General features: G+C 51.3%; 1 protein-coding gene across 2 annotated transcripts in view; it reads right to left on the reverse strand.

The window, feature by feature from the left end:
* Nucleotides 1–10570, reverse strand: part of MAP2K4 (mitogen-activated protein kinase kinase 4) — a 94874-nt gene extending 84304 nt beyond the window's left edge. For both annotated transcript variants that reach the window (XM_065647563.1, XM_065647564.1), the window contains exon 1: nucleotides 10230–10570. In XM_065647563.1, the coding sequence (XP_065503635.1) occupies nucleotides 10230–10323 (94 nt within the window). In that variant the 5' untranslated portion in view covers nucleotides 10324–10570. The remainder of the gene's footprint in view (nucleotides 1–10229) is intronic.
* Nucleotides 10571–22223: the final 11653 nt, after the last annotated feature.

Below are 22223 nucleotides of genomic sequence, written 5' to 3' on the forward strand. Positions count from 1 at the left end.
TCAATGGTCCTGCTGGGTAGGAAAGCAGCAGCAGATCCTGCCAGCTTGGACAAGGACAACCCAACCCTTTCTTCGCCAGCTCAGCTGCCATGGAGCAACCAATATCCACTGCTAAATCGGTATCTCTTCAACATGATGTCTGAAGAGACAGAGAGATTTTGACCCCAGTATTATTACATTTGTGCATTGCTCCACAGTGTGGACGATCAACCAGCTGAAGAACATCACCACAGATTATTTGTTGTGTTTCGTTTGGGTCTCACAGACGCAGGACACGCCAGCACAGGATTACTTTGAAGACATGAACACTGGGCAGTCAGAGCTTCACTGCCAAAGAAGTCAAGAGTATTAATCAGGCTTGAGAGGGAAACCCAACACAAACCTTCCCAGAAAGCTTCTATTTACTAAATGGAAATAGCGCCATGGACAAGCGGCTCCTGGACTCGGTCCCAGGTGCTGTGAGAGCAGCACGGCCCTGGCACGAGCAGGATGCAGCTCAGACCTTTGGCAGCTCAGCAATGAAGCAGGTTCCCCGCTGCCAGTTCAGTCATGGGCTCCCAGTCAAGCCAGTCATGACTAAGACCCATCTATATTAAAGCAAATGACCAGCCCCAAAAACATTTCATATCTTCACTGAAATAAACCCTGCATTCACACATTCTTCATTTACAGTTTATTTTTGTAGGGCAGGAAAAAAAACCAGCCATATTGACAAATCAGACTTGGAATTGCCAGTTCAAGTTACAGAAGATCCCAAATCATGTCCCTGGTGGGGAAACCAGCGGAGCCATCCCGCATGGCCGCACAGACACCAGCTCCCACCGCTCCCATCTCGGCCTTGGCCACTTTCACACTTGCTGAGAAGATCCTGCTCCTCTTTGCTCAGCTGCAGTCCTGGTCGGCAGGATCAGCTGGGATGAGGCCACAGGAACAGGCCAGAGTAAGTTCTTGTTCTGCACCCCCAGGGTGTCTGGTGCTGATGCACAGTGGCAAAGCTTAACCTGTCAGAAGCGTATTTTGGCCACAACTCTGACATAACCACCTGGGCAGGTGAGCTCCGGAATGTTACTCCAACTCTTCTCAAAAATAAATAAATTAATTAGAAACATATTTTTAAATAAATTTTGCATTTCCCGGAGAACGTTGGCAAGCTTGTTCAGATATTCAGCAGTATGGTCCCCCAGTGCAGCAAGAACTCAACTGCCAAGCTGCTGCCTACAGCAGCACATCTCCAAACCTTTACATTCATCCCCTTCTTTTTCCAACAGAAGTCCAAGCTCATTCACAACTTCTTTGCATACACACACCAAACATTCACACTTTCTAGTTACAACAGCTGGGCTACATCGATCAGAAAGGAGAGAGCTGACCTCTACTTCTCCCCAAACCAGCCAGGAAACCAGCTTTAAAAGCAGACATCCAAACACACCAGTTCCCACATGCTGACTGTTCCTGCCACCCCAAGGTGAAAAAATAGCTTGAAGAAAGTACAAAACTCCTGTGTCCATCCACGGCTCTGGGCCACCAGTCTTGGCCAGCCCTACAAAGTGGTTCTGATCATCCTCCCCCTTCCTACCGTCTGCCCATCCATGTTTGAGTGGGACAGGAGGAAAGGGGAGGACATCAAAGGCAGGGCAAGGTTTCCAGGAGACCAGGTCCTGAACTGACACTGATCAGGAGGGAAACTGGTCTTTACAGGAAAAGTCGGACATGGTCTCATCACTCCCCGGCAGGTATTTCCAAATGCAATCTTTTATCTTGGTCCATAACCCCTCCCAGGACAAAGCAACGCAGCCGTGTGTTTTTAAAGCAAACCGTTTTATCTCTGTCCACAAACCTCATCCAAGTACAAACGCTTTGCTCTCTGGTCCAAAAGCAAAGCAATGGCTAATTCAGTTCAGAGCGCCACTTCAGAGAATTAGGTCCAATGCAAACCACGAAACCCCCTTGGTCCACAGAAAAAAAAAAAAAAAAAACAACACAGCCGAGACAAAAACTGCTAAAAGGACTGACTTCCTTTGGGCTCAGCTCTGTCTGCTCCCCACAGCTGTGCCCTATGCCACAGGGCATCTCCTGAGGCACCTCAGAAAGATCAGATAAATTATTCAAAACACAGACTAGTTCTTGGCACTTGGACTATTTGTTCGCTCCAGGATCAGTGCGAGCGGTTTTGCTTCCTGGAGGGCTCACTCTGCCTCCGGTAAAGGGCAAACACAAAGGCTTTGATTTGCAGGAGAGGAAATCAATTTAGCAGCTAATAAATACGCAATTTGTGCGATATACATACCCTCTGTCTCCCTTGATGCTCATACTAAAGTTAATGGGCTCTACTCTGCTAAGCACAAAGTTATTGCACGTGTTCACGCAAACAGCAGTTTAGCACATTTGAGAGCAGAACCAGGAGATGGTAAGTGGATGCTTGACAACACCATGTTGCACTGCCTCACAAACAGCAATAGCACAGATCCCTCCACGGAGGGTTACAGCCCGAGGAATCAAGGTCACAAATTGTGGAAGATGCTTTGCAGTATCACATGATGGTCCTCACGCAAATCCAGGCCGACGGTGTCTCCATGCCTTGTGCGGAGCCTGTGCAGCATCCAAGCGGCAGGGCAGGATCTCCACCAGGACCTTTGCTTACTGGTCTCCTCAAAAATTCACAGACTCTGCACATAGGAACTTAAATAAACCTATGACATCTGATAACAGTCATGCTTGCGCCTTTCCACCTTACCTCAGAGAGGCACGAACGCAGTGCAGTTGCACAAACTGCAGAACTAACCTTGAAGCAGTGACTACCTAAGCATAAAAAAATGATATAATGGGTATCTTCTAGATCTAAAGCCTACCCTCAAACAAAAGGAATCCCAGCAAGATTGCAGATGCCCATAAGAGACAGCTTAACCTAACTTGAAATAAAGCAAACTGAAAAGTTCAAAACCCAAGTCAGCAACACAGCCTGTCCAGAACACCGTCTCCTGACCACGGATGCTCGGGCCAACATGCAGCTTTGTTGCCGAGGCCAAGGCACACTCCAACACTGAGCAAGTTCTCAATTCTCCATTCCCCCCTTACTGTCATTTCCAAATGTATCGGCTGCCAAAGTTTATCCATCTTCTTTTCCATCCTTTTAAAATTAATCCTTCCCACCCTCTGGGTGCTCCCTGTTTACCATATCAAATTACACGAATTAGTTCAAGTCTGCCCCACTGCACATCTCCCGGCAGTCTGCCCGTCCCTTCCACTTCAAGTGACTTGGAAAGAAGACCAATCCATTCAGGCACACTTACTAAGAAGGAAAAACACTGGGATTACAGGCAGGCAGGAAGCTCATTAGCTCCATTATGGTGCTCTTCTAATTCACAAGATTATCGTACCCCAGAGTGCTGGTTTCTTACACTTGTTACTGGCCAGCACAATCCAACTGTGGAAATTTGCTTGATCCCTGACAAGTAAAAACACACACAAACAAAAAAGACACAAAAAAAAAAAAGAAAAAAAAGAAAAAGAAAAAGAACAACACAGAAAAATAGGAGATGGAGGAACTAATCAAGCCCACTGCCCCCACCAATGATGTGCCAAAGACAGCAGCTGGGGAGGCCACCCAAATGATCTTGGCAGCAGAGTGTCCTGGGGGAGTCCAGGCTGTCCCGCGGCTCACCGAGCTCTGTCCTGCCGGCAGCAAGAGCTGTGGGGCCGCTCCGGCCTCAGACACCAAAACGGGGTCAGTGCCCAACAGGAGTTTGCGAGAAGACCTGCTTCCCAGTGCGAGCAACTGATTAGGCTTAGATTAGCTTAGTGGGCACAGGATTTAGGATAAGCATAAGCCCAGTGGTTTGACAAGACAGGGAGCAAAGCCAGTCTGTTCCCCACCTGCCTCTGGGAAAGGAGTTCCCCCTCCTGCCACGCCAGCAGCATCGTCCCACCCCCCCGCAGCACCCAGCTCGGGGAGCTCTGCCCCTCGAGGGGACAGCTGGGCTGGGACCGGTCACAGGGCGAGGGCACGGACACGGCCTCAACAAGGGAAATGCCTACGAGGAGAACAGAGGGGCTACGTTAAAGGTACATGTATGTTAAAGGTACATATCTGTTAAAGGTACATCCGTACCAGCACTCACAGCCATGACAAAGCTCATGACACAGGAACACCCCTTCCACAGGCTGCCACCCGTGATGCCACCTGCAGCGGCAGTTTTCCAAGCATCTTACACACGGTTTATACAAGCCCACCTACCAAACCCCAGCAGGAGATTTGTAACAGAGATAACTTGTCCAACAATTTAACAACTGTGCAAGAAGGTCAAGTGAGGATAGAAAACGGGGTGCAGAGTCACAGTGAAAATTACTTTGTCCTGTTCGGACAACGAGAAGAATCTCAAGTGCAAACCAAAGAGGGCTGCAAGGCTGCGCAAATCCTTCCAGCAATCCTGTTCCAGGAGAAGGAGACGGAACACACCTCCCCTGCAATTTTGTGCTTTCCAATGGCTTCCCCCCTAGGCACCTTCAGAATAACTTAGAGCACTCTGTCATTGATTTTGATAATCAAATATTTTTACATTTTAACAGTCACCCTAAGCATCCAAGCCAGTTGCCTACCGAGAGGGGTGAAGCTCAGAGCTCTCGTCTCAGATACCCTCCGAACAGAAGTGCCATCGTCACCAGAGAGTCGCATGTGCGTACAGAGGGAGAACAAACATGCATTAACTGTTCCACTGTCCAAGCCTAGCAGAGACATAGCATTCAACTTACCTACAAGCTGAAGTGAAGAAACACAGGTGAAGCGTGTCCCACCAGGGATTTAGCAGGAGTTAAATACCGCACACTAATTAATCCAGCTATAGCAACACACCTTTGTAGAAGGAATACATTTTTCAGTGTTCAACAGGCACCGCACAATCATTAACCCACTGATTGCAGCAGAAATGTGTGAGCAAACAAGCCTGCAACATAAAAAGGAATCCAAGGATCTAGAATGCAAACAAAAGCCCTTTGCAGGGAACACCAGCAGACTTAAATAACACGGGGCAGGATTCACATTACTGAAGACATTGGCCAAGGGAGCAGCACAGTGACCGCACAGGGAGATTGCTGGAGGGCTCCTCTGCTAGCAACAACCAACCAGAAACCGACCAAACTGATATTAAAAAGCAGCTTAAAAATGTAGTAGGTACTGGACCAATCGACTTAAAGACACAGATTCTCCTGAACTGGTGTCTTTACAGGGACTGGGTTACTCATTGCAGAAGTTGTTACAGCCCAACCAGAAATGACCTGGATCAACACAGGAATCCCCAAAACATTTGTTCATCCCTCCAAAGCAGGAGGCCAGACTGTACAATAATAATCATAATCATCATCATCATCACCATCCACTCTGACCAGACTATCCACGGAAGAGCCCAGGCCCCGAGGTGACCACCCCTGAACCACAAGGGAAAGGTTCAACTGCCAAACTCAACGCAGGTTTTCTCCATCCTGCTGCTGCAGCACAGCCATTCCCACCTCCCCAAGATGGGGCTGTCTCAGCACACAGCACAACAGCAGCACCAACACATCTAAGGAGGCATTTGTAGCTCTGGTCAATACAACACAGTCCATTCCAAATGAGGTACGTGAGGTCAGGGAACACAACCAGCATCTTTGGAAAGCTGGTCCAGATCAGCACACTCCAGCCTTTGAGGGGACTGCAGAAGTGTCACAGCCATTTTGAGGTTTTTGTATCTTCTTTATAAACACCACTTCGGTGAAACACGGGTGGACATCTGCTGCTGGTTCCTGCCCCGCAGGACAGAGCGCTGCACAAACACCCGGCCACGCAGGTTCTTGCTTTTGTTCAGGTTTTCTTTCCAGCCCCCACCAGTTACAACAGCTATTCCTCCCATCGGGAAGCAGACCTCCAGTTTTTCTTTCTTTCAACTCATAAAATCTTATCAAACCTAAAACCAACAGAAGACATCTGAATTCAAAGGCAGCAATCACATCCCAGCCATACGATGCTAACAAGGTGTTTATGTTTGTTTGATCCAGGCAGAGCTTGCTGTGGTTACACAAGACTCCTGTGAGTAATGCTTCAGTGCACATACACCGAGAACATGAATAAATTTCATCTGGGGGACTCCTCAACAAAATCAACTTTGGAAAGTATAAATTTTTTTTTTTTCTTCCTCACAAAACTCATCTTTCTCTCACTGCATGGTTGGGCAACAGTGTGATTTCCACTCCTGTTGGCTCCATCAAATCAGCATAAAAATCACTGAAAAAGCCCCCCAGCCTTTAACTAGTATTTTTGGGCTGACCTTTTACCAGGAAAACAGACATATTAAGAATGCCAGTTGATTACAAGTAAACCAAAACGGAAAGCTGAAATGCAAAACCATATGATTACATATAAATACAGCCCTACACGCACAGGTGTACACGAAGACTCAAACACAAAGCAGCTATGGTCAGCCGTATCTTGGCAGAGATACTGTACAGGAATGAACCAGTAGGCACAAACAAACTGAAATACATTTGTTTGTTCACTGCACAACTATCTTTACCTTCCATGATAAATGCAAATGTGTCTAAGTAGACGCACACCCATCAGTCTGACCAACATGCCAGCGTCAGCTTGCACCAGCGGCACACGTTAACACACCAGCTTTATAATCCCACTGTGGGCAAGAGTAAATGCAGTCACCTTCTAATTTCATTCAATCAGTTCCCACCCGCTGAAGATACGATTCACTTTGCCTACATTAGAACAGGTAATTAGTACACAGTGACAGATAACACTTATTTTACTGCCAGCTGAGGACAGGGATTAACTCTCCCCTCCAGTCCCTCTCTTATCTTCTTCTTTTCTACTTTGTTTTCTTATCTACATCATATGTTTCATTTTACCTGGCCATTCATACACTGCTTCATACCAAATCTGCTGCATACTTGCTGCTCCCTTTGCTTCACAACCCTTCCACCTCTCCCGTCGTCTTGTCCCCCAAACTCTCCTCCCTGAGGCTTCCTAACCAAACTGCCATGTTTTCTGGGGCTTTTCTTACTTTCTCCATCCATTATGCCCCTCTGCTCAGAGTGGTAAGCCCACCCACCAGCCTTTTGACAGTGCCCACACTGTGCCCCTGCAGACCCAACACTGAGGCATCAACATCTCGTTCTTCTCCTCCTGCCGGGTCTGGGTCCAGCAGCACCCCCAGCAGTGGGAGAAGAGCTGCTCCGGTCACTGCTCGCACTCGCAGAGGCAGCAACACAAAGCGGAGGAGGATACAGCAGCCACCGCATCTCTTACCTAATTCCCGTACCAAGGATTGTATCGGACACAGTGATGCCCACACATTTCAAGTAATCTTCTCCTTCTGACAGTGCTGCCTGAAGTAACTATGATTACCCCAGAGACACAGCAGAGGTTACACACTGACACCAAATTCATCTGACCACGATGACTGACATGGACCATTGCAGTGCTCACCAGTTCTGTCATCTGCCAAACATGAAGGATTCCTACCTCTCTCAAAGCCTCCCAGAAGCTCTCCTCAACCAGGCAGAGAAAGACACATGGCAGAGCTTCCTCGTACGTAGGCAGAAACCCATCTCCCAATTCCAATACATCACTCATGTCCTGAACGGCACCCAAGGGTGAGAGCGGGACTCTACTTCGCCTCTTGATGCTCTCAGAGTCAGCCCTCAGCAACCACCCTGCCCAGGCTCCTCGCCTCATACCCACAGAGGACACTAACCAGATACGGACCTTCTCCCTTCTCCGATTGTTGCTGACAGCAATGGACAGCTGTCTGGAGGAGCAGCCATGGCCCCTCAGTGGCAGCAAGGGCTGAAGCCACAGGAGCCGCCCTGCTCCCTCCTGTTCCCACCGCCTCCCTCGCAGCACCGGTTGCACGAGCCAGGTCAGACAGCATTTCTGGCTGAAAATTAACTGAGCAAAACTTTTTTTTCTTCTTAATATAATTACCCATTTCCAGCTTAATGACTTCCCTGCTCCACCTCACCACACTGATTAAATCAACACTGATGCAGTCCTACCTCCTTCTCTTCCCACCCAGCAATGCTTCCTGGCACCTCCCCTGCACCAACACTCGCCCGATCCCACCACAAGCAAACACTGCGTGCTCGAACTGCGGAAAACTCGCCACTTTTCGGTGGGCTTGTTTTGCGACAGCTCACCTGGCGTCAGCAGGACACACACTGGGGCAAAGCCATCGTGGACCTGCCCCAGCAACCTGCAGACATCTCCAGCCCTTCCCATCCCGCCCAGACCCCTGGGCTCTGCACAGGTGGTCGCGCGGCAGCACCAGATCCCAGCCAAGCATTGTCCTCCTGGGATGGAGCTTCTCGCTGCCTGCAGGATCCTGCCTCAGCACCACTGCCCACAGCAACCTGCTCACCTGTTGCCTCACAAAAAAGAAACATCCTAACATCAGCTTTCACTCCCAGCACTTGTACATCGAACTGGCCCTGTTGTCCCGAGTCCATATCTAAATAGATGCTTTAAATCAACTACAAAAGAAACAACAGTCCTTCCTCCAATTGGAGAAAGGCTGCAGATGCTACATCATCACAAGTTTATAGGGCATCACAGGCTCTTGAATCAGGGTGCAAATCCAACTCTCAGCCCTGAAGATACAAAGGATTCAGGGAAACAGTTCATAAATGTGAAAAACATGGCCCAGGCGGAAGCATGAGGGGCAAGAGGGAGAGCTGTAACTGCAATGCAACGAGGCTTTTTCTTGTCTTATCGCAACCGCTCTGGCATATCACAGCCAAGTTTTTAATCCATGCACTCGATCTACAAGGTTTGGGATTCTGGTTTTTGAAACATGTTGCAAACATGGCTAATACCACCTTCCCAGGCCCAGCAGGTACCCACTCCTGCATCCAGCAAACACGAGAGCTTCACATGGGAGAAGCTCCAAACTGCAAAACTTCACCTTTTTTTCAAAGTTTACCAAACTCTTAGTTTATATCATCAGTTCTCTGCCTGAACAGGTCCCCATTAGCCTCACCAAGTCTGTCCGAGTAGGACAGAACAGGAAGTATAGCAAAAAACTTTGACAAACATTATTTGCTGAGAGCTCCTGTACCTCTCACAGAAACAGTGACCTTTCCTTCTTCTATTAAAAAAATAAAGAGTTCCCAAAACGGGGCAAACAGCTTCTTTAGTATTATCATCCTGTATCAAATGAAAAAAAAATAAACCAGCACTGGGTCATCTCAGCCTAATGAAACCTAAAATGTTGCTCAAGCATTTTTCAGTGGTCGAACTTTAAAGGAAAAACTCCAATGGTGTTTGCTGTGGCTCTTCTGAAAAATAAAATATCCGCTGCTTTTGCAAGACTGCTCAACCATCAACAAGTGCAGGCAGGCACCCTGGCAACGCGACCCCACTATAACACTGCACATTTCCATCAGAATAAAAGAAAACAGAACCAGAAGTTCACCGTCGAACTGTTTTTACTTAAACATTTGCCTTGAGAAAATCACACAAACGGCCACCGAGGCACAAGAGCCGTCCTGCCGCAGGCCCAGGCGCTCCGGAACCGCGGGGCTCCGGCCGGGCCCGCGCGGCCCACTCCGGGACGCGGCTGCGGCGGCCTGCGCGGGCAGCGGAGAGGCCGCAAAACCGCCGCCGGCTGCAAGAGGCCGCGTCCAGCGGCCTTTGTCCCGCCCCGTGGGTCCCTCCCGCCGCCCCGGGGCAGCGCAGCCCCCGCGGCGGGGAGCGCTCCGGGCAGCTCCGCGCCTCTCGGCAGCCCCGAGCGCAGCACCGCGGCGGGCAGGGCCGCGCTGGCTCCCGGGGAGCCCGCCGGGCGCGGCGGGAGGCGGCACCGCAGGGAGCGGCGGGGCAGGCCCGGAGCGGGGCCTGGCCGGGCTGAGCCCCCCCACCGCCGGGGCCGCCCCACGGGGCCAGGACGCGCGTTTCCCGCGGGCAGCGCCGCTCCGGACGGCGGGCACGGCCGCGCCCTGGCGGGCTCCCGAGAGCCGCGGCTCGCCCGGGGCCGGGGCCCAGCGCGGGGGGCACGGGCCGGCCGGCCCCGCCAGCTACCCCCCGCCCCGACCGGAGGTTCGCCCCCGGGAGCGGCGGCCCGGGCAAGGGCGAGCCCCGCGGCGGGCACCGCGTTCCCGGAGCCCGGCCCGGCCCGCCAAGGCCTAGCGCGGGGCGCGCCGCCCGGCCCGGAAGCGGCGGCCGGGTCGCGGCGGCCTAGCGCGGGGCTGCTGCTTACCCTGCATGCTGCTGGCGGCGGCGTGCGCCTGCGGGCCGCCCGGGCCCGGCCCGCTCCCGCCGCCGGAGCCGCTGTTGGGGCCGGGAGTCGCCATTGTGTGCGCGGAGAGGGAGCAGCGCGGCGGCTGCAATGCAGCAGGGACCCTCCCAGGCAGGACACCTAGAGCCCCGCCGCCGTATAGCAGCCGCAGCCGCCCCGTCCGCCCCCGGGCTGGGGCCGCCGCTTAACCCCTCCCAGGCGGGGCGCCCGCAGCCCCGCGCCCTGCGGCACCGCTGCGGCGGGACGGGAGCGGCGCTGCCTCCCGCGGGGAGGGGGGAGGCCCCGCCGCCCCCCGGGGCCGCGCTGGGCCGGGGGCTCCGCCAGAGCCCTGTCCGCCCCGGGAGCGGCGCGTTCCCGCTGTCCCCAGCCCGGTGCCCGCAGCCCCGCTCCTGCTTCCTCCGGCGGGAGGGGCGTCGCCTGCGCCCGCGGCCCCTCCGGGCCCGGGTTCCCCCGGGACCCCCGCGCCGGGCCGGGCCCCGCCGGGCCCCGCCGCCACGTGTGTCCCGCACGTTGTGCTCCGGCAGCCCTCGGTCTGCTCTGCTCCGGCTCCCACCTTCGTGCTCGGGGAGGCCTCTTGGGAGTTTGCAGTTGGTCCGAACGGTTTTATCGGATTTCTCATCTTCACCCAAGGCTTTTCCTCCCACACAAGCAGCTACTCGCAAACTTCTCATGTCCTCCCTGAGACCTCTTCCCTGCCCACCACAGGGCGCAACTTCTTCCTGTGTTTTCCTTGATCCCCAGTGCATCATCCCCTTTCTGCCACCAACAGCCTCCTCCAGATCTTCTTTCCTCCCTTAGCCTCCGCTGTTCACTCCAGCACATTGTTTCTGACCTTTAACTCCAGCAAACTCACAGCCTTAGTCCCAGGGGCAGCACGTGCCGGGAATCAGAGCACTGAAATGGGTCTCTCTCTCTCCAGCCCTCTGCATGACTTGGGCAAGTCCCTTCACCTACAAGTCCTTGTTTCCTTGTGTAACAGAAATAATACTGACCTCTCTTACACATGGAGATCTACTGATGAAAGAGCTCGGCACCCAAGTGTCAGCAGCACATGGACTCTCTGTGCTCCTCCCTTGCCCAAGCTTCTCATGAAGGTGGTGATACAGCAAACACCTCAAGTCCTGAAACATGCATTGGATGTGTTTGGGGATCTGATCCCTTGAGTTTGAATCAGCTATGTAGTAATCAAACTCCGAAGTGGTATCTGAACGTGTTTCATAATGTTGTCAGAGTGCTGAATGATTTTTGATAAACCTTATTTCTAGTTGGTTTTTCTGCTAAACAGTTCTGGTCAGAATAAAGTCTGCTTGGATCTTATTGCCTGTCTACATTGACTTTTGGGGTGCCCCTGTGATATTCCCCTTCTTCCCTTCATCTTTTTTCTTCCTTCTCCCCCAGCTCGGCTCGTATTTATTCATCTCATCTTGTGCTGATGCCAAGGTTTTTCTTTCTTCTTGTGCTTTGACCTTGAGAAAGGATCTCCTCCTGTGTAGAGTGTTCCGGTTTCCGTGCTCAGCTGCCTGTGGAGTCAGGCAGATGGGCTGAGACCCAAGCAGGAACCCCGGGGTTGCAGCAGGAGCCCAACCACCAGGCATCACGGGGGTGGAGCAGAACACGGTGGATGAGCAGTGGCCTCAGCAGCAAGAGCCCAGGCCTGAGCAAGGCGAGCAGGACAGAGCCCATGGCAATGACCAGGTTCAGCCTGGGTTCCAGACAACTCTACTGCAATGAGCCAGGTCTAAGGTTAAGTCAAGTTGCCAGGTCAGGTTCTGGCTCATGGCCCCAGGACATGCCCAGGCACAGCAGCAACACAGCTTAGCTAGAAACCAAAGTAAAACCTTTGACTAAAAATATCTCCTAAGGACAAGAGTGGAGTGATTTCTTTCCCCCTGCCCCCAGGTTTCTTCCAGCTTTTTTTGAAAGTGCTCCAAAGCCACCTGATGCTTATTAAACCACTTGCTCTTACCAGCAAAGTCACCTTAAATGCTGAGAGTTAAACTCCTGGGAAGGGGGGTGCAGTCCAGGTCCTGACACAAAAGACATTCCCTCTGCTAGTTCCACAACTTTCATTTCTCATCCCTCTCTTGCTTAAGCCTTCTCTTCTGCCTTAAACAGGAGTGCAGGTCCCAAGCTGGTGTCTTGCAGCCTGTGATACAGAAAGCCAGCTCTTGCTGGCAAATGCTGGCAGAAGCGTACAGCTGGCTGCCACCTCTGTTTGTGTCCCCTGAATGTGGTTTGATTACAACTGGGTAAAGCCATAGTTTATCCTACTCCCCCTGCAAACCTGGGGGATCAACAATAACTGTCCTGACAGATATTTGTGAAACCTGTTCTTTAAGACCTGCAGTGACAGAGATTGTGCCATCCCTCAGCAATCTGGTTTGGCACACTTCTATCCCGACATTATCAGAAAGCGTAACTTAGGATTTTTTTTGTCTGAGCTCAAATCCTTTATATCCTGTCCTGTTTGCTATGGCCATGACCTTCTTTGAAATGACCTCTTAGGCACTTGATGACTGTAATGTTTCCCTTCCCCTTCTTGCTCTGGCTCGCTTTGCTACAGACTACATCAACTTGATTCTTTCAGCCTTTTTTTTTCGTGTTTTCTGTGCCTTCCAGCATCCTCGCTGACCTCCTTTGACTTTTTTTTTTTTTTTCGGTTGATCTGCATTTTTTGAAGTATGGTGTCCCCAGACAGGCATACTACTCCAGCTTGTCTTAGAGGTCACACTTCTGGCTTGTATGCCTCAGGGTGGTATTTGCCTTTTCCATTTCTGGTGTTCGGATTGCTCCCCATTATACCTCGGACTCTTTTTTTGGAAAACTGCATCCACCCAGTTTTACCTCACTGGTATTTGTGTTGCTCACTGTTCATAAAGGTAGTGCTCCAAGTTGTACCTGTTGAATTTTGCCCTATAGGTTTCAGCCCATTTCTTCCATTTGTCAGTCTTGTGTCGAATCCTGTTGTTTGTGCTGCCCTTCACAGCCCAGAGTAATTTGCAGGTTTAATAAGGCACTCAGGGGTGTTAATCATCCAGGCCAATGGAAGTCATTAAAAAGATCTGACATCAGAATGGACCTCTGCAAAAATCCGTTCAGCATGTCCTTCTATTTTCACAACCACTGGTAATTGGCTCTTGAGATACAATTTTTGCACTCACCGTGTAGTCTTATCTTTTTAAGAGAGGGTCAGGTCAGCCGGTGTTAAAAACCTTCCTAAAGTCAACATGTATGACATCTGCTGCTTTTCAGTTTATGCCTAAAAAACTGTGCCATGGCAGGACATCAGACTGGTTTGTCAGCGTTTGCTCCTGATGAGTCCGCAGTGGCTGTTGTCCATCCCCTTGCTATACTCTAGATCCACACAAGTGCCTTCTTTAAGAACTTGTTCCAGAACTTTTCTGGGAATTGAGAAGGACTTCAAATTAGGACTAAAGAAAGCTGACAAAGAACAAACGAGATCGATTTACATGAGCTCTATGAAACTAATGGAGTAGGAAGAAGGTTGTTAATACAGGATTATAGTAAGGACAAGGAGGAGGTCAATCTGTCGAACACTTTAGCTGTGTGTCCCCTGAAGTTAGTAAATCAGTGGCTCCTCTCCTTCTCAGTAAGGTGGGCTCCATCCTGCCCTGCTCATGGCACCTCACACACTGGTTACAGCAACTCAAACCAAAACCCATTTGGTGATGCCAGCTGTATATCTATGTATTTATCTCCAGATGTCCCTATTTGAATGGCAGCCAAGGTCCTGGGGCCAGGAACCCATCAAAGCCCCTAAGCCCCTCACCTGTCCAACTGGAGCACCTGAACCAGTTTTGATCTGATCAAAACCAATCTGTGGTCATTCATGGCAGCATCATCAGTATCCACAAGGATGAGCACTGTGATGGAGTAGGTCACTGGGACGGGTGACTGTGGCAAGATTTCAGCAACATCTCTGCTACAGGCTCTTGGGAAACAGCCTGGCTCTCCTGATGTCACAGCCTGGCTGCTGGGTCTGTCTCTGCAGCACTCATTTGGAAGCCTCTGCCCTTTACAGTTGCGTTGCTGAACTGAAGACAAGCTTGTTTTTTTGTGTGCTAAGTAGCAGACCGCAGAGAGGTTAAGGATCTGCCGGAGGGTAGGAAGGCTCTACAGAGGGATCTGGACTGGCTGGATCAATGAGCTGAGGCCAATTGTCTGAGGTTTAACAGGGCCAAGTGCCAGGTCCTGCACTTGGGTCACAACAACCCCATGAATGCTCCAGGCTCAGGGAAGAGCAGCTGGAAAGTGCCCAGTGGAAAAAGGCCCTGGGGTGTTGGTGACAGCGGCTGAACATGAGCCAGCGTGTGCCCAGGTGGCCACGAGGCCACCAGCACCCTGGCTGGTACCAGCACTGGTGTGGCCAGCAGGCCCAGGGCAGTGACCGGCCTGTGCTGGGCTCTGGGGAGGCCAAACCGTGAATCCTGGGGGCAGTTTTCACAGAATCACAGAATGTTAGGGATTGGAAGGGACCTCGAAAGATCATCTAGTCCAATCCCCCTGCCAGGGCAGGAACACCTAGGTGAGGTTACACAGGAAGGCGTCCAGGTGGGTTTTGAATGTCTCCAGAGAAGGAGACTCCACAACCTCCCTGGGCAGCCTGGTCCAGTGTTCCGTCACCCTCACTGAGAAGAAGTTTCTTCTCAAATTTAAGTGGAACCTCTTGTGTTCCAGCTTGAACCCATTACCCCTTGTCTTACTGTTGGTTGTCACCGAGAAGAGCCTGGCTCCATCCTCGTGACACCCACCCTTTATATATTTATAAACATTGATGAGGTCACCCCTCAGTCTCCTCTTCTCCAAGCTAAAGAGCCCCAGCTCCCTCAGCCTTTCCTCATAAGGGAGATGCTCCACTCCCTTCATCATCTTTGTGGCCCTGCGCTGGACTCTCTCCAGCAGTTCCCTGTCCTTCTGGAACTGAGGGGCCCAGAACTGGACACAATATTCCAGATGAGGTCTCACCAGGGCAGAGTAGAGGGGAAGGAGAACCTCTCTTGACCTACTAACCACCCCCCTTCTAATACACCCCAGGATGCCATTGGCCTTCTTGGCCACAAGGGCCCAGTGCTGGCTCATGGTCATCCTGCTGTCCCCAGGACCCCCAGGTCCCTTTCCCCTACACTGCTCTCTAATAGGTCATTCCCCAACCTGTACTGGAACCTGGGGTTGTTCCTGCCCAGATGCAAGACTCTACATTTCCCCTTGTTATATTTCATTAAATTTTTCCCCGCCCAACTCTCCAGCCTGTCCAGATCTCGCTGGATGGCAGCACAGCCCTCTGGCGTGTCAGCCACTCCTCCCAGCTTGGTGTCATCAGCAAACTTGCTGATAGTACACTCAATTCCCTCATCCAAGTCATTGATGAATATATTGAATAGTATTGGTCCCAGAACCGACCCTTGAGGCACTCCACTAGATACAGGCCTCCAACCAGACTCTGCCCCATTGACCACGACTCTCTGGCTTCTCTCCTTCAGCCAGTTTGCAGTCCACCTCACTACCCGATCATCCAGTCCACACTTCCTCAGTTTTGCCGTGAGGATGCTGTGGGAGACGGTGTCAAATGCTTTGCTGAAGTCAAGGTAGACCACATCCACTGCTCTGCCATCGTCAATCCACCTTGTTACATCTTCACAAAAGGCTATGAGGTTGGTCAAACACGACTTCCCCTTGGTGAAGCCATGTTGACTGTCCCTGATGACCCTCTTATCCTTGATATGTCTTAAGATGGCACCAAGGATAAGGTGTTCCATCACTTTCCCAGGGATGGAGGTGAGGCTGACTGGTCTATAGTTTTGGGCCCCTCACGCCAAGAAAGGCCTTGAGGTGCTGGAGCGAGTTGAGAGAAGTGAACGGAGCTGGTGAGGGGCTGGAGCACAAGGGTGATGGGAGCGGCTGAGGGAGCTGGGGGTTCAGCTGGAGAACAGGAGCTGAGGGGAGACCTTCTGATCTCTGACCTGCCTGAAAGGAGTTTGGAGTCAGGGGGGTCGGGCTCTGCTCCCCAGGAACAAGCGCCAGGACCAGAGGAAACGGCCCCAAGTTGCGCCAGGGGAGGTTGAGGTTGGATCTGGGGAACAATTTCTTCCCGGAAAAGGCTGTCGGGCACTGGAACAGGCTGCCCAGGGCAGTGGTGGAGTCACCATCCCTGGATGGTTTAAAAGACATGCAGATGAGACTCTTAGGGGCATGGGTTAGTGCCAGAGTTATGTTATGGTTGGACTCGATGATCTTGAGGGTCTCTTCTAAACAAAATGATGCTGTGATAAATTATACTCAAGTATAGTAAATGTTCTTGGCCTCCCTCCTATGGGAGAAAGCAGTACTGCTGGAGACTCTCGTCAGGCAGAGTCCCCTCTGTCCATGGAGAGGGGGTCATTGCAGGAAATGCTCATGATAGTTGGTAAAGCTTACAAGTGAACAGCCTCCACCTTTTCTTTGCAGTAAGCACACCAAACACTAAAAAATCCTTTCTTTTTCTAAAACATACACTACATTGCTTTTGAATTTGAGCAGCAAAGAACAAGACAGATTCAGGTGCCACGGCTGGTAGAGCCAATCCCCTCTTTCCCACCCTGTCCTCACAAGAGACGGACAGGCCTTTTGCCCTCTCCTGCTCTTGTGTCACTGAACTCTGCTCACTCTCAGGGTTGCCAAGCTGCTGTCCCTCCCCAGTGCCCCAGAGATGCTGCTTTCTGCCGGCCCAGCAGCCCTTCCCCTTGGCAGAAATCCTGTCTCACCCTGTGCCTGTCCAGCTGTCCCTCTGCCCCTCTCCCTGTCGGCACCAGTTTCTCCCAGCTGCTCTCCACAAGCTGCAGTCTCCCCTCCAGCCCAGCAGCCGTGATGTGCTAAACAGCAGCACAGGAACCGGGTGAGCTGTGCAGGTTTGCACAATTAACTTGTGACCAGGAAGATGAGAGTACATCACAGTTGAGTTTTATTTTAGCAAGATCAGCTAATACAGTTGGACAAAATGGATGGTAATTCATTATTTTGTTTCCCACACAAAGAAGAGCTGGTGTACCTGAAAAGCTTCCCTGCCTTTGTTTTCCTATTATATAAATTACTCTAATGAAAGACATGCTGCCTCTTACATTCTTCTCTCTTACTCTTATTAACACCACTGTTACTTTTTAATCCTTGACATTCCGTTTTCCAGCCTGACATACATTCCTCCCTTAGCAAATACATTCAAAAGTCTATCCTGGACCTGGAAACGAAGCATGAAAACAAATATATCTTGCACTATCCACAGGGCTGTCTCAAGCCGCTGCTTCCCTTCCTGCTTTTTGCTTCAAACGGCTGGTTTATTTCAGGCACACACCAGCACCCAGAGTTCATGACTAGAGCATGGGACTGAAGATCTGGGGACAGAGGTTCCACCACACAGACGGACATCACCAAGTGCCCTCCAGTCAGCTTGTGCCTCCTTACAAAACCTGAACGAAGAGTTTGGTACAGTTCGTGGTGCCTCAGCGAGAGACTGTAGCTCTGTGGCGATCTACTGAGGAACTGCAGGAATGTCGGGACTATTGCTCTTGCTAAGCCGTGCCTCGAGTTTGGTTTAATAAGAGGAGAATAAAATGTATGTATGCTGCTGGAGTTTCCCAGCTTTTCTTTAAGCATTTGTAGTCCCTTCCCAGAGTGGTTGTGAACAGGGAAGTCGTACTCTTAAGGGCACCTGTAGAGAGTGGTTTAATTTTCCTGGGCTTTGGGATGGGAATGTGAATCAATTTAAATGTCGTGAGGGATTTAGTTATCGTGAGCATGGCCTGCTGTTCTGACTGCAGCTGCCAGCAGTTGTTTAATGTAACACAATTATTATGAACCATAAAGCCTACTCAGTGGAGCTGTAACAATGGCAGCCATTTACAAAGAGAGCTCTTCTCTGTGACTTTCTCTGCAGTAATGCCATCTCTTGTAACCTGCTCAAGGAAAGACCCAGTCAAAAATAACAGGACAAGATCAGCATTAATGACCTCCGCAAGCGTGGACACATTCACATTCTCTGCATAATGTTTCAGCAAGACCTAATTATGTTGGGGGCCAAGGGAGCTGCAGTACGCTGTTGCTGAAATCAGTGGGAGAAATAATCTGACAGAGACTCGGGTTTGGTAGATGGATATGGTAGATACAACATTTCTAAAGGGCCCACTTTCAGTTCATCACTATTTATCATTTTTGGTCATAAATGAACAGTGAATGATGAGGCAGTACTATTTTTCTGGCTAATATCCTTTTTGTTCTCCAGACAACAAAAAGACTGAATTTCTTCTTAAATACAAAACTAATCCTAGACCATTGAGCCATTACAAAATTTTCCATTGAAATCCCAATCTCTTGGCAAGGAAAAGAAAGAAGTCTGCTGTGTACACATACGCAGGCACGTCGCAAGAAGAGCCAGAGGCCACGAATGCATTGCAAAGAGCAAGGTTTATTTTAGTTACCTCTCTACCGGGGGGTCTCCGAAGTCGCACCTGAGCTCCCAGGCAGAGGTGACACAAGGGGGACGCGGGCGCTGGTCAGCTCAGCCCTGCTGGAAGATCGCTGCGCCTGCTGAGCCCGCCTGGATTTCAAGGCTTCGGGCAGGCACAGCCTCCTGCTCTTTCTCAGAACAACGCAGGAATCGCAGACATAGGTATAAGGTGCCTGGAGTTTCTCACAGGCCTATGTTATCTAACACAGAGGTTCTACTCATCAAGCACACAAGGTCAGTAAAACAATTAGTGTGATGTACGTGCTTTTTCTACAGACAGGTGCAAGTCACTTTGAGCGTATTTACATTTAACTAACCTGCTCACCAATCTCCCGCTACATTCCCATACATCTGCTCTTATCCCTGACTCACTATTCCTGCCCTACACTCCTGGTTCTTCAACATCAACAAATTTCTAAGCCCCAGCATAGCTGTGACACCCAGTGCCACCTCTGTTCGTGGTCTTTGGGAGACACAAAATGCTTGAGACAAGTCCACTGGGAACCCTTGGAGCTGGTGCTCCACTCTTGCTGCTTTCTGGAGGCCTTTCTGGTGCTGGTTCCTCCTCTTCTCTTATGCCAGCTCTCAGTTGGCTTAGTTGTATCTATGGTAGAGAAAAAACCTGTTCCAGATACCTACTGCCAAAACTTTGACCATAACAAACATGAATCTCTCTCACACATAGGTTGGATGTGAAGGTGGGCTCACAATGTCCTTTGCAACTAAACAGGATGGTTCTTGACTGTGAAGACAGACTGGACAGAAACTGTGGGAACCTCACTTTTCATAGTTGGTTTTGACACAGACTGCAAGATTTGCAGTAGTTCCTCATTTTTGCCTTGCCTGTGCTGGAAAATGAATCTCTAATATTGCATAGTCCTGCCTGACCTCTGAGGTTTCCCTCAGAACAGCAGTAACACTTGGTCCCTGCCTGACAGTGTTGCCACAAGTGGTTTGATCTGCAGCTGCAGTGCCAGCCATGGCTGTTCCCACCCCGTCCCCAGGAACGCTCTGAGCTCATAGAACCATAGAATGTCCTGAGCTGGAAGGGACCCACAAGGACCATCGAGTCCAACTCCCGTCCCTGCACAGGACACCCCACAGGTCACCCCGTGTGTCTGAGGACGTTGTCCAGTCTCTTCTTGAACACTGTCAGGCTGGGGCCGTGACACCTCCCTGGGGAGCCTGTTCCAGTGTCCAGCACCTCTGGGTGAAGAACCTTTTCCTCATGTCCAACTGACCCTCCCCTGGCACATCTTCCTGCCGTTCCCTGGGTTCTGTCCCTGTCACAGAGAGAAGAGCTCAGCCCGGCCCCTCCTGCTCCCCTGCTGGAGCTGCAGCCCCATGAGCTCTGCCCTCAGTCTCCTCTGCTCCAGCTGAATAAACCCAGGGACTTCAGCCGCTCCTCATCCGGCTTCCCCTCCAAACCCTTCACCGACTTTGTGTCCCTCCTCTGGACACTCTCCAGTAGCTTTATCTCCTTTTTCTCCTGTGTCCCCAGCCCTGCACACAGTGAATGCTCCAGGTGAGGCCGCCCCAGCGCAGGGCAGAGCGGGACAATCCCCTCCCTGCCCGGCTGGCCCTGCTGTGCGGGGTGCACCAGGACACGGGGCCCTCTTGGCTCCAGGAACACTGTTGGCTCATGTTCAACTTGCCACTGACCAGAACCCCCAGGTCTCCCTCCGTTGAGCTCCTCTCCAGCATCTTGTCCCCCAGTCTGCATGTACACCCAGGGTTGCTGTGTCCCAGGTGCCCTTGCCCATGTTAATCTTCATGTGGTTGGTTGTGCTGGGGGCTCAGTCATGCCCCAGCACCCCTCAGCCCACTGTGGTGACTGACGGTGCAGCTCCACAGCCGTCTCAAACTCCACCGCTCTGCTTCAGGGCTCTGCTCTCCAGCCCTCCCCTGCTGCCCTCACCAGCCATTGGCACATACCTACTGAACTGGGCCCGTGAGAGCTGGCTTCTACTGAGAGACAGGCTCCAGGAGGGACACCATGGCCAATGAGGCACAGGCAAGGCCCGTCCCACTGCCCTGGTGTGGGGCAAGCGGGTCAGACCTAGGGACCACAGCCAGATCCAACTGAGAGCCCACATCACCAGGCAAATTCATGGAGATGAGGCAAATGCCAGGTCAAGCTGGGAAGTCAGCCTATGGGCCAGGGTCAGGCCCAGTGCAGGTGACCAGCCTCATACATAGTGCAGTGATGGCTGGTGACATCCCTGGTGCTGAGACAGGTCTGAGGTGAAGCTGGGAAGTCAGTTCATGGATCAAGGACTGGATCAACAGGCTCCATGGGCAAACACAGGCTGTGGCTGAGCTGGAGATGGGTGCTCCTACCACAGCTCAAGGAGGCACTGCAAGGCCCCTCTCGAGGAGTTTATACTTTTGCAGAACTACTTGCCAGTTTTGCTGTACAAGTTTGTTCATGTGTATTCACTGAGACAAAGATCTAACTCTCAAATACCTGAGTTAGCACAGAAACACGAATGTTGCTATGAAGGCATGGCTGGAGGTCTCGAGTCCAACAACCCAACTGAAGCAAGATTGTCACAACATCAGAGCAGGTGAGCCATGACTTTGTCTAGGTAAGCCTTGGAAACCTCCAAGGATGGAGATCACAGCCTGTCTGTGTCACCTATTGCAGATAGCATGACCCTTCTGATGAGGATGTTTCCCTAATGTCCAGGCCACCATCTGTGGCCACTACCACTTCGCATGCTGTCTGATGCCAGCAAGGAAAATATGGCTCTGTCAGCTCTACAGCCACCCAACAGGCAGTTACATGTTATTCCTGGATTTTGCCTCTCTTTGCCCACTTCTGCTCAAATGCCAAGTTCTCTGGACTCCTGACCATTCTGGCTGCCATCTGCAGGATCTCAGTCAGGTGTTCCACATCCTTCCTCACTGGGGACTCCGAACAGGACCGAAAGTTGCAGGGACACATTAACCAGCACTGGGTCAAGGGAGGAATGATAACTCCCTGCAATGTGCTGCTCATGCTGCTCTTCATAGGGTCCAGGACGTACTTGGACTTTTTTGCAAAAGGAGCTTACTGATGGATGGTCTTTGTGCACAGACACTGAGAAAGTGTGGTCTGAACGATCAGGCGGTGAGGTAGACTGTGAACTGGCTGAAGGAAAGAAGCCAGAGAGTTGTGGTCAATGGGGCAAACTCTAGTTGGAGGCCTGTGTCTAGTGGAGTCCCTCAAGGGTCGGTACTGGGACCAATACTATTCAATATATTCATCAACAACCTGGATGAGGGAATAGAGTGACTGTCAGCAAGTTTGCTGATGACACCAAACTGGGAGGAGTGGCTGACACGCCAAAAGGCTGTGCTGCCATTCAGAGACCTGGACAGCTTGGAGAGTTGGGCAGGGAGAAATGTAATGAAGTATAACGAGGGCAAGTGTAGAGTCCTGCACCTGGGCAGGAACAACCCCAGGTTCCAGTATA

Source organism: Caloenas nicobarica, chromosome 18 (genome assembly GCF_036013445.1).
Source record: "Caloenas nicobarica isolate bCalNic1 chromosome 18, bCalNic1.hap1, whole genome shotgun sequence".
NCBI lineage: Eukaryota > Metazoa > Chordata > Aves > Columbiformes > Columbidae > Caloenas > Caloenas nicobarica.